The sequence below is a fragment of the Podarcis raffonei genome, chromosome 8, assembly GCF_027172205.1.
Source record: "Podarcis raffonei isolate rPodRaf1 chromosome 8, rPodRaf1.pri, whole genome shotgun sequence".
NCBI lineage: Eukaryota > Metazoa > Chordata > Lepidosauria > Squamata > Lacertidae > Podarcis > Podarcis raffonei.
This window is the reverse complement of record NC_070609.1, coordinates 43,217,095-43,230,186: the sequence shown is the minus strand read 5'-3', so window position 1 is coordinate 43,230,186 and position 13,092 is coordinate 43,217,095. Positions and strand designations below refer to the sequence as shown.

Sequence of the window (13,092 nt, the reverse complement as noted above, 5' to 3'; positions counted from 1 at the left end):
AATACAGTGGCACTATTACTTCCCTTGATCTAGATGCTATACTCCTATTGATGCAGCCCAGAATTGCATTGGCTTTTTTAGCTGCTGCGTCATACTGTTGGCTCATGTCAAGTTTGTGGTCAACCAAGACTCCTAGATCCTTTTCACATGTACTGATCTCAAGCCAGGTGTCACCCATCTTGTATTTGTGCCTCTCATTTTTTTTGCCCAAGTGCAATACTTTACATTTCTCCCTGTTAAAATTAGAAATGTAAGATTATTTTGATCACGAATCTGATAATGAGTGGGGATGCTTTAACCCAGGGATGGGCCTTCCCGAGGTTATTGGACTCCAACTCCCATCAGCCTCTGTCAGCATAGCCAATGAAAAGGGATGAAAGGAGTTGGAGTCCAGCAGCAGCCAAAGGGCCAAAGGTTTTCCACTTCTGCTTTAGCTCTTTCCTATGAAAACTACCAGTTCAGATCAGTCTGTACAGGAGCTATTTGCATTGGAATAATAGCTCTCATTCTCACAAATGGAAGCTTTGCTCCCAAGGTAAAAGTAGGCACTGCATTGAGACCCCATTATAGGGGAGCAAAGGGTTAATGTCCCCAATGCACCACATCAGCATGATAATCCAGATTGGGAGGTTGTATTCCTTACTTATTAAAGAAAATGATTTTTTGAATGGCATTGCATCCCAGTCTGGCCCTAAACTGGCTCCCAAAGTAGCAGGTTTCCCTATCAGCACACCCATTTGTTTACATAGCACTCACCATCTGACTTATTTCCAAGCATCTAGACAGACAGCAGCATTTCCCGGTTGGTAGAGGCATTTTCCAAGAACAGACAGATTAACAAATTAAGCTGCCTTGGAATTCCTTTATGATAAATGATCAGGGGCTGCCAAGCTTTTATTTTAATGGTCCCCGTTGCTAAGCCAGCTATGCTACTGCACAAGTGGGAGACCATTACAAAAGAAAAATTATTTTCAGTTCAGCAAATTGAATTTAACATCCAAAAAGATGAAAGGTTCGTTAATCAGCCACTTTTCATGCAGCCTTGACTATTGGCAGTGATGTAAAATATAACTTAACCACGGCTTTGGAAAGCATGGTATTGGAGGCAGTGTTTAAATTATATTATGAGATCAGAAAGCTACAAAACAACACCTAAAGGTTCCAGTTTTGCCTTCTCTAACCTGGTGCCCCCCAGATACCATTGGACTACAACTCCCATCATTCATTACCACTGGTCATGCTGACTGGGGCAGCATCTCATGATCTACTTGCTTACATGCAAAATGACAGGTAGGCCTACTCAGAAGTAAGCCCCAGTGTTCAGTGACATATACTCCCATGTAAATGTGCATAGGATTGCAGCCTTACTGTATTTATAATTATATGTGCATTTAACATGCACAAATAACCACCATCGTAATAGCTACTAACAACCTCAGTGAATTGGTCTACATTCATTTTAGTGCAAGGTGTTTTTCTTTCTCAAAGCATTCAGGAGGCACTGTGTGTGTGTGCACACACATGCAAGTGAATTAATTAAATACTGTTTGTTTCTTTATTATGTTTATATTCCCGTTTCCTCTAAGGGAGCTCAAGGGAGCATGAATGGTTCTTTCCTCCTTGTTTTATGCTCACAGCAACCATACAAGGTAGGTCTGACTGTGAGATACTGACCAACTCGGGATCACCAAGTAAGTTTAATGGTTAAATAGAGTTTTGAACCTTAGTCTTCCCAGTCCTAGTAAAACACTCTAACCCTGGAGTGGCCAATGTATTACCCTCCAGATCTTGTGGACTACAACTAACTCTCTTTGCTAACTATTGGCCATGCTCACTGGGACTGATGGGAACTGGAGGGCACGACATTGGCTACCATTGCTCTAACCACTGCACAACACTGGTTCTTGAAAGAGAACATGTGCTGCTGAAGTTGATTATTAGCAAATCACTGGGAATGGGGAACCTGTACTCAGTCTCCCAATATTTCTGTTGTCATGGGCTGGTTGGACTCAGAGGAATGGTGGGAGGAATGAGATGGGGAAGAAGGCTCAAAGCCAGGGGGTAGCTGGTGGGATGACAATGAGTGGTCAAAGGGAGAAGACTATGAGGAGCTGTCAGAAGCTGAAGAGGCAGCTAAGGCCCAGCAGACACAACAAGAGAAACCTCAAGAAGACTTGGGTACTTAATTATTTAACATCACATTATGTAGGCACGGGACGTGGGTGGCGCTGTGGGTAAAACCGCAGTGCCTAGGACTTGCCGATCGTATGGTCGGCGGTTTGAATCCCCGTGGCGGGGTGAGCTCCTGTCGTTCAGTCCCAGCTCCTGCCCACCTAGCAGTTCGAAAGCACCCTTAAGCGCAAGTAGATAAATAGGTATCGCTTTATAGCGGGAAGGTAAACGGCGTTTCCGTGTGCTGCGCTGGTGCAGGCTCGCCAGAGCAGCTTCGTCACGCTGGCCACATGACCCGGAAGTGTCCTCAGACGGCGCCGGCTCCCGGCCTCTAGAGTGAGATGAGCGCACAACCCTAGAGTCGGACACGACTGGCCTTTGGGCAGGGGTACCTTTACCTTTACCTTTAATGTAGGCACAGATTACTACCGGTAAAAAATTATTATAAAATGGTGTTTTTCCTCTTCCTGAAGCACTTCTGCATTCTGAATGACAAAGCCAAAAGGGATATAAAGTCTGATTATTTCATTAGCTGGAATAATGGACCAGGAGAAGATACAGGAATAGAAATAGGACCTTAAAAATACAGAAGACATGACAATTTCCAAAAACAAACAAATAAACAATGAAGATGCATTTTATTTTCCTTAAAATAAATGGTGGAAATTGTGTGTGTGTGTGTGTGTGTGTGTCCCAAATGCCTACCATCTAGCAAAACAAATTATTCTCTTTGAAACTCTGTTGCATTAACTGTACACTTCAGAAGAAGCATTAAGTAATTGCAGAGGTAAAGAATGGCATTTAATTCAGCTGACCAGCTGAAATTCTCTAGCAATGCAAACTAGAGTGCCACATTGTTGAACAAGCTATTTGTGGAACAGGTTTTGGTGTTATAGGTTAATTAAATCCATTTTGTACTGTATATGTTACACAAAAGCCAGCTTGTTTTGTGGAATCAACGGGGTTATAAAATAAATTTGCAGCTAATTGGAGAACCCTATCAGTACAAAAACGATCACAGCATGGTTTCCCATAGCCTTCCTGTACACTATCACTTGTGTTGCAAATATCACCGTTTTAATTGTTACTGGCAATTGCGGCCTGCTTCATGAGCCATTGTAGCATGATTACAGACCAATGAACTTTCTATTCTTGTTATAATTATTATAGCACACCATTATTAGTGTGCTACAAGCAACATAATCACAAGAAAAGGCAGGTGTTCCAACCCCCCACGATTACAACCTACATTTTGCCGTTGATCGAAAATAGGGGAGAAAAGAAATGAGGTTGGGAAAGCAAGAATAATGAAGGATTCACAGAAGGAAATACATGTACCTAGGCTTTTCAGAATGGCCTCTTATTTCATATAGCAATCATGTTTAGTTTCATGTATTGTCATCACTACATTATCAAAGGGTTGGCTCTAGGTTGGGAGAGCAGGAGGGGAGATGTGCAAAGTGCCCTCTATTGACCTCTTTCTACATGTTCCGATGGAGGTGGAAACAGTGATCAGTGCCAAGGCCAGAATTAAAAATGCCCCACAATGCCTTGGAATGACCTTTCAGTACCATCATAGGCACTAACTCCACAGGGCTGAGGTGTCTTCAGCCTCCTCTCCCCCCAAAAAACTTGAGGGTCTGGGCCTCACTGGGGTGAGCAGCACCAGGCCTTGCTGCCATGAGCCTCAAAGCCTTGCTTACCAGTGGCTTCCAGTAATATCTTGCTGCAAAAAGCCATAGCTGCCACACAACCCTGCAGGGTGCTCACAGGGGCACTGCTCTGTGGGATTCTGCAGCTCAAGGTACATCTCACAGGCAGGCAGGCCTTGGAAGGCAATTTGGGCAGCATCAGCAGAGAAGACCACATCTTCAGACCCTCCAAGTGTCCCTATATTCCAAGGACAGTCCCAGATTTACAGAAGCCATCCCAGTTTTTGATTTGATCCCAGAATGTCCTGCTTTTCCTTAAGACGTCCCCAGAGAACTGTTGGAGGGTATGGAGTTATCCAGCTCCAGAGTCATCTTAAGGTAGCCCATTATAAAAAGGTAAAGGGACCCCTGACCATTAGGTCCAGTCGTGACCGACTCTGGGATTGCGGCGCTCATCTCGCTTTATTGGCCGAGGGAGCCGGTGTACAGCTTCCGGGTCATGTGGCCAACATGACTAAGCTGCTTCTGGCGAACCAGAGCAGCACACGGAAACACCGTTTACCTTCCCGCCGGAGCGGTACCTATTTATCTACTTGCACTTAGACATGCTTTCGAACTGCTAGGTTGGCAGGAGCAGGGACCGAGTAACAGGAGCTCACCCCGTCGCGGGGATTCGAACCGCGAACCTTCTTATCGGCAAGTCCTACGTTCTGTGGTTTAACCCACAGCGCCACCCGCGTCCCTTAGCCCATTATAGGGAAGTTTAAAAAAATAATTAATTTTTTAAATGTTTTTATATATGTGGGAAGCTACCCAGATAGTAAAGTTGTTATTATGGAATAGGATGTCCCTATTTTCATTGGGAGAAATGTTGGAGGGTATGCATCTTTGATTCACTACCAATAAGATTTTTTTGGTAATGTAATGAAATCTTCATGTGTGTTTAAGAGGAACTACTATGCCCAGGCAAGTGTGCTTAAGATATCAGTTTTAATATTTCTTACTTATGGCTGGATCATGCCCCATAATTCCCTATTTGTATTTTATTTCTCTTTCTGGGCCATTAATAGTTGTAAGCCACTATCATTTTGTCAAGTGCCTTCTTTGCCTTCCTTTTTTTAAAAAAAGCTCCAATATTGCTGCCACTGTAACAGTTTCTGGTCCTAGATGTGATATGATTTTTAATTGTATTTTTAAAGATATGCCCTAGACCGCCGCAGTGAAACTTGGGAGAACTGGTTTGGGAGCCCCCTGTGCTAATGTCAATGTTTTCAGTTACACCAGACACAGATTGCAAAAAATAAAAACCTCCCCGCACAAGGCTTTCTAATGAACAGTGTTCTCCTTTTTATTTTAAGCCAACAATTTCTCCTTCCTTCCCACCCAGGAGCCTCTCTATCGAGATTTACAAAAGCAGAAAACAAACCTGCCTTCTGCACCCGCCCCCTTCACTGGTAAGAGAAAAAGTTGCCGCGGATGATAAACTCAACGCCAACACAACCATCCAATAATCTCCGTATCCACAAGAGCCAATAGCAAGCCGGCTTCCTCACATTTTCACCTCCCCCACTTTCCAATGCACGCCCTCCCTGCCTCTGACGTCACTTTTCACCAAAGGCAGCAATAGCAACTTGGCGTCGTTGCTGCACCGTCCCTGTCTTGCGTAACAGGGGCGCGGAGCTGCCAATCAGCGACAAAGAGCCAATAGAGTCATTCTTGCTGAAGGAGCGAGCAGGCGAGAGGGAGCTCACAGCTGCTGGCAATGACAGATGACTTTGGACTCGGGGTTTGCAAAATGGCTGCTGATGACGACAAAGGAGGAAGGTAACGTGAACAACGTGTCCCACTCCCACCAAGACGGGTGATTGACGTGCTGCTTTGTGAATAAAGAAGGGCAGAATTAAGGCAGTCTGGATTATTGTTTTAAGAAAGCCTGAGGTTGGTGCCTCTGGGTTTTCTTTTGGTACTATGTATGCCCAACACTTTTATTTTATTTTTTGGTGCTTCATAAATAATTATTTACTTTCATTGAAAGTAAGCACAGTGATACAAGAAGGTCAGCGAAGGAATAAAACTAACAATCTTTAGGATGTTGAATGTTTAGGTCCTTAATTATATCATACGTAGCTTTTCCTGCGGCATGCACATTGAAACTTTATTTACTTTTTTAAAGTATTCATGTGTGCTTCCTCCACAAGGAACTTACTTATTATTAAGGTGTTGATACGTTTTCCTCACAAGGTAACAAGAAAGAATTCTGACATTTGTCTGGGCAAATATTTACATAACAGCTTTTAAGGCATAAGCAACATTTCGAAGCAGTTTACAGTACTGTTAATATTAAAACAATATTTGTTTACTTATTTTTAAAGTTACTTCCTGTGCAGAGGTTGGAGACTAGCAATGCAGTCCTATGCAAGGGACTCTGAAGAAAGTCATATTGAGTTTAGTGGACTTTCTTCCAAGTAACTGGATACTGTATATGAGTGCAGCCTAAAGAACTGAAACTGTTGAGAGGAGCCACCTTGAGGATTTTTCAGCCTTGTGCAACCCCGAGACAAGCTTTTTTCTTAGTGCACCTGGAATGGTTATATAACTCTTCAGGTTTCTGCTCTCTTTAAATTTTGGTTTATTTCTAAAATTTCAATCACACACCTTCAACACCCAAATGTGGCCCAGGGTGGCATACAGTGATGATAAAATATAATTAATAAAGGTAAATCTCTTACAGCACAATTCAAGGAATGCAAACTCAGAAGCTTCACTGCATTCCATAGGGCCTACCACTACCAGGTTGCATTCCTATGCATGTTTACCAGGTAGGATGACCTACTGAGACTTACTTTTGCATAAACATGCTTTAAGATTTGGCAGTGCAGCTACAACCTTACATTCCTTTGAGCTCTGGGACTTGCATAATGTTTAAAATCCTGTTACTCAGTTGGCCTTTTCTTCCGTAAATTTATATACTAACCGTAAATATTTCCAAGCAGTTTACAAAACAGTAAAATATTAAAAACTTAAATGTAAAGTGAAATAATGATCAATAAACAGCAGAATAAAAGGGTTATTCAAACCATCTCATACAATTCTGGATTTGGTTACTAGTTCCTGATTTCTTATTTTCTCAGAGTTTTAAACACTTTTTAAAAAGGAAATGTGATGTATCCCTCCAAACCCAAAATAAACATCAGAATTCCCTGAATCTTATTTCTCCATGACTGGGGGACTCCCTACTTCGAGTACAATAATGATGTTATTCAAACAAATTTATTTCACTTGTGAAACGCTCATAAATGCCTGATGACATAATAAAGACCATATGAAATAAGCAACGGGGAGGGGCATCCCAAAATCTGCTGTAGGCCAGCACAAATGATACACCAGTGCATGAGGGACAGGTATCTACAAGATAATGTTGGATCCTGCCTGACCCAGAACTCCTTGTGGGCAAATGCCTCTGTCAAGGGCACCAATAATTGCAAGAAGGAAAAGAACTGATGTTGGCCACTCCAAAATAAGCATTTGGCCACTTTATTTTGGCCCACGAATGCATTTGGAATTTTGTGGAGAGGGTCCTGGGCACAAACTCCTCTAGTCACATCCTTCTCTGTAAAATGCACCACCTCTGGACAGAAAGAAAGCACACACATATTCTTTCCTGGCTCTAGTAGTACTAAAATGGATCCTAGTTGCATAGGACTTACATGGAGGCTTCCCACCACCAAAAAACCCCCACCCACTTTCAAATTAAAGCTTGGCAGGCAGCATAGTTGAAATGACTGATCCTTTGCATGCCTACCATTAGTCAAAAACATTGATCCAAGGCTTCATGGATTTACACAGAATCACAATAAAACCACCACCAAGTCACTAAATACATCTGTGAATACCAGCATGACACATGGTGGTTTTGAGGGATTGCGTGCAAAAAAATTATAAGGATCCATGTGGATTCATGTTTTTTTCCATCATAGTGCCGGAAAGCAGCTTATCTCTGATTTTTACAGTTCATGATCTGTGATTGATCCGGGGGATGACTCATGAAAAAGGAAATGTCATGGTAATGCCAAAACAGGCAAATTAATTTTCAATCCCTGTGTCTGTATGGAACAAGCAGCAACAGTCATTTGATATTCATTAACATGTATTAAATGGTGTGTAGAGTTTTTTAATGTATTTGCACAATAGTGAGACCGCAAAAATGTTTCAGTATTAAACTCTTATTTTGTGCAGTTATAGATTTGCCATGGACTGTAAGAAATAGCTCTTTTAGAATAAAACAGGCCATGCTCATAACCATCCCGTTGTTTTGCTTTATTCATTATGCTTTTTGTTCAAAGCTTGCTACATTACTAAACAAAGTGTTATTAGATTACTGTCAATATATGTACATTGCAGACAATTTTCCAGTTGTGTTTGCCTCTAGGTGAATGCAAACTTATTGTGGGCCTCTAGAGATTTTGATTAGTAGAATATTTATCTTGTTGAATCTGCAAGAATATGAACAGATTTGTTTAATATTCCTTTTATGAAAATTAACAATAATCCTGGAGTGAAAATTCAGGTTTTTGTGAAATGCTTGTTCTTTTTGCTTGTTCTAGAATAAGTGTGAAAGATAAAGCTATACTGAACTTAAAGAAGTTTGATGTTGGAGACAGATTTTCCCATATAACACTTCCAAAAGCCTCTGTTCTTATTCCGCTGATGGTTAAAGATGGAAAGCTGTGGGTTCTTTTCACTGTCAGATCAATGAAGGTATGAAAATCTGGAAGAAAAAACTTCCACAACATGTAAGGTTTGCTGCGAAATATATTGCCTAGTGTCAGTGTGTGAGAAGAGAGAATGCGAGTAGTATGTAGTCAAATCTCTCAATTGTATGTAAGAATAGCTGGATCAGATCAGTGCCCATCTTTTTTCTACCCATTTTCTCTATTCCATGCATGATTCTATACACTTCTTGGAGGTACAAATATTTCAAATCATAAGGGTTGAAAAATTTCCCCTTCCATCTCTGCAATTTTATATCTCTCCTTCCTTGCAGAATTTAATCTTCCATGCATAACAATGCATAGTGTAACAGTTGAATAAATTCATTAATCTAGTATGCATGCAAAATATCAGTTGCAAACTATTGCCAACATAGGTTTTTATGCAGAGAGATTGAGAACCATATAGAAGACTGTAACGTATGACTTGTAACGTACAAGTTGTTTAATAAAAAAATGGGGAATCCTGATATGTTAAGAACTGTCTTCTAGGATCATATGTTTGTCGCTTAAAATAATTACTTAACAAGGCTGTTCTTCCAAATCCTAGCTGAGAAGATCCCCAGGAGAAGTGTGTTTTCCAGGAGGTAGAAGTGACCCAACAGACAGAGATGAAATAGCAACAGCTCTCCGTGAAGCCAAGGAAGAAGTGGGGCTCCATCCTGAACAGGCTGAAGTCATCTGTAGGCTTCTACCTGTAATAGATAAAGTAAGGTGCATTTAGATAAAGTATAAGGTACTTGCAAGCATGGGTACCTATTTATCTCTGACCCTGGGTCCAGTTCTTTCTCCTGCTCCTTCCTTCCTGCACTTAACTTGGGGTTGGATTATAGTAACAGGAGGAATGCGGGTGGTGCTGTGGGTTAAACCACAGAGCCTAGGACTTGCCGATCAAAAGGTCAGCGGTTCGAATCCCCGTGACGGGGTGAGCTCCCGTTGCTCGGTCCCTGCTCCTGCCAACCTAGCAGTTCAAAAGCACGTCAAAGTGCAAGTAGATAAATAGGTACCGCTCCAGCGGGAAGGTAAACGGCGTTTCTGTGCGCTGCTCTGGTTTGCCAGAAGCGGCTTAGTCATGCTGGCCACATGACCCGGAAGCTGTACACTGGCTCCCCCGACCAATAAAGCAAGATGAGCGCCGCAACCCCAGAGTCGGTCACGACTGGACCTAATGGTCAGGGGTCCCTTTACCTTTAATAAGAATTTTATTATCTGTACTCTGACCATCTGACTGGGTTGCCCCTGCCACTCTGGACAGATCAGTTCTGTTAACTGACCTCTCTGGTTAGGGTTTAGGAGAGAGTCTCTGAATCTGCACAGGTAGCCAATATGGTGTGCCCCACAGTGCACCATGTGGTGGAATTTGGGCTCTCAAATTTCAGTGGTGCTCTTTGCAATGCTAAAATTCAGTGTGCCCCACTCCCATACTCCGTTCTGCAGCATTGTTGTAGAGCCCCCCTGCAACGTGTCACCCAGTGCGGCCAAACCGACCACAGCACTCTAAAACCACTTGAGCTCTACATGTTGCCTCAGCAAGCATGGCCAGTGGCTATTTAAGAACTAAAAAATTTTTTAGGGCTGATGGGAGTTTTGGTGCAGTATCTGGAGGCAAACTGGTAACCCCTGCCGTCCTTCTGTTTTCCACTGATATTTGTAATGTTTTACCCTGACTTTTAGTTGCTTTAAAGAGCCAAACCTTTTTTTTTTTCCTTTTCAGACTCGTTCTTTAGTAACTCCAGTTGTCGCCTTTATAGAGGATACATTCCAAGCCCATCTTAATCCAGAAGAAGTCAGTGATGTGTTTTCAGTACCATTGGAGTATTTTATTAGGCCTTTAAAGCACACAGGCATTCCCAAAAAAATGGGCAACATCGCTTATTTATTGCATTCTTTTGAATATGATGACTTGGAACGCAATACTTCATTTCGAATATGGGGACTCACAGCACACTTTGTGCTATTCCTTGCTCTTGCAATTTTTAGAGAAAAACCAACATTTGAAGTTCCGTATGATCTTGATAACTGGAATTCTTCAGTTGAGAACTATTTCATAGAGTTAATCACTATGGTGAAAAGCAAACTTTGATGTATGGAATTGTTTCTCCTGTCAAAACTTATCCTGCTTATAAGTTCGGCACACAAGTTGCTTCAAATATATTCCCTTAAATTATATCTGTAAATTATATTGAAGTATGCCATTTTATGGGTCCCGTATTGAGTAAAAATATCTTGATATAGGATGATATAAAATAAAATGCACTGATCAGTATTTTTTTCATAAAATTTATACACTACTTGATTGTAAAAAATAAAAAGCAGTTTATGAAAAGATAAAACAAGAAAATCAATTAAAAATACAGTCATACTTTAGAACATACAAATGTTAAAATTACCTCATTTTTTTCAGCATCTGGGTCTAAACAAGGAAGTTGTGTCACATACTCCATTGGTCTACTCTGTATCATAAGGAACAAAAATTAAATTCTCATCCATTTCTCTGGCTGCTATCCTTTGTACACTTTGGCACAAGTGCCATTGAGCTCAGTAGGGCTTGCTTACGAGTAGACAAACTTCTGACTTGGGAGTGCGATATGACAATTTCTACATATTGTCAACATATTGGCATTTCCCCTCTTTAAATGCCATGGAAGTGACAACCAGGAGAAAATGTTTTAAAGAGATATGTTTTAAAGTAGAGACTTGCGAATTTCATGATTGATATAGCCCATTGTTAGCTTGTCTGTCACTGCTTGTATAATATGTAGAAGAGAAGCTGGGAGCCTGAATAATGTTTGGGAAATCTACCTTCATTTCCTGGTGTGGGTCCTAGATGCAGGTTAATATATATTAAGCTGCTGGCTTTCTCTGTACCTCACTTCCAGCTTGCAAAACATAGAGGGGGGCAATCTGTTATTTGCTTACAGATGGGATACAAGATATTTATGTTTGTCTTAGCAGCTCTGCAGATCGGACAGAATTCCATTGTCCCATCTGCTGGAGACCTCCTGTGCTAAACATACTTCTATACTGTTTGTATTCTTTGTGAAGACAAATGATTCCTAACAAATTTGACTGACCAATACTGGTCATTGACTACAGTAAAGATATTGAATGCTTTATTGACTGACCAATTTACAAAATAAATAGGAGATGGCTTGTGACTGTTGGATTAAGATGAGGTTTATGAGATCACTTCTCACTTTCTCATGATGCGAAAACTCATGGACATCAACTGAAGCTGAATGTTTAGGACAAAAAACCAAAGTATTTGTTCACACAACTCATAGGTGTGGAATTCATTCCCACAAGAGGCAGTGATGGCTACCAACTTGGTTGACTTTAAGATTCATGGCTATCAGTGGCAACTAGCTGGGTTGGGTATGCTCTGTCTCCATGGCTGGAGGCAGAATGCTTCTGAATACTAGTTGCTGAAAACAGCAGGAACGGAGAGTGCTCCTGCACTCGGGTCCCGCTTGTGGGTTTCCCCAAAGCATCTGTTTGGCCACAGTGAGAGCAGACTGCTGGACTAGATGAGCCACTGGCCTGATCCAGCAGGCTCTTCTTATGTTCTTATTACTTGTTTCATTCTCAACCTCACCTGGCTTTGAGGATAAAAAGAAGTAGCTTCATGCACTTGATCATTGAAGAAAGGATATGACAAATAAACTACATTTGCAACTTGAGGTACATCACCAGGCATAGCTGGGCTTGCAGTTTTGCTTGAGGCCTCTGGGTGGGGCAGTTAGACATTTAACATAAACAGTAATTGTACTTTTAAACACCTATGTTTCGTTGCTTATTATTGACTCAAATTTATGTTACTTGAAATAAAGAATAAAACAATTATTGGTGAGTCAGTGAGGGAGTGAATTCTTTAGGGATCTGGCTGGATTATTCACACTTAAGAACTTGAAAGATTCTGTTCACCCACATGTATCTTATAAGTATAGCGTATGACAAAGTCCCCCGTGATATTTTTGCAGAGCAGCTGGTAAAATGTGTACAAGATAAGGTGAATTTGTAGCTAGTTGACTGACCACACCCAAAGAGTACTCACTAACAGTTCATCATCATCCTGGAAAAATGTGACAAGTGAGGTACCACAGGGTTCTATCCTGGGCCCACTTGTTCAACAACTTTATACATGACATAGTTGAAGGTATTGACAGGATGCTCATCAAGTTTGCAGATGACACCAAACTGGGAACGGTAGCCAATGCTACAGAAGACAGAATTGGGTTTCAAGATGACCTTAACTGGAGAACAGGGCCCAAATTAACAAAATGATTTTCAGTAGGGACAAACATAATAACCAACTGCACAAATTTAAGATGGGGGACACCTCGCTTGCCAGTAGAACATGTGGAAAGTATTTAGTGGTCTTAGTAAACCACAGACATGCAGCAAAAAAGGCAAATGCTATTCTAAGCTGGATCAGATCAGAGCCAAGTCACTGGGTGACAGGAGTTACTTAGCTTCCCTAACCAACCCCACATGCCACT

The 13,092-nt window shown here is 41.4% G+C and overlaps 1 protein-coding gene across 1 annotated transcript; it reads left to right on the top strand.

Moving 5' to 3' along the window:
- The first annotated feature begins 5,400 nt into the window (after positions 1-5,400).
- NUDT7 (nudix hydrolase 7) lies at positions 5,401-10,902 on the top strand. The gene is made up of 4 exons (XM_053399597.1): positions 5,401-5,648; positions 8,429-8,582; positions 9,144-9,302; positions 10,308-10,902. The coding sequence occupies exons 1-4, from the start codon at positions 5,587-5,589 to the stop codon at positions 10,674-10,676; spliced, it is 744 nt and encodes a 247-aa protein (XP_053255572.1). The 5' UTR covers positions 5,401-5,586; the 3' UTR covers positions 10,677-10,902.
- The last annotated feature ends 2,190 nt before the right edge of the window (positions 10,903-13,092 follow it).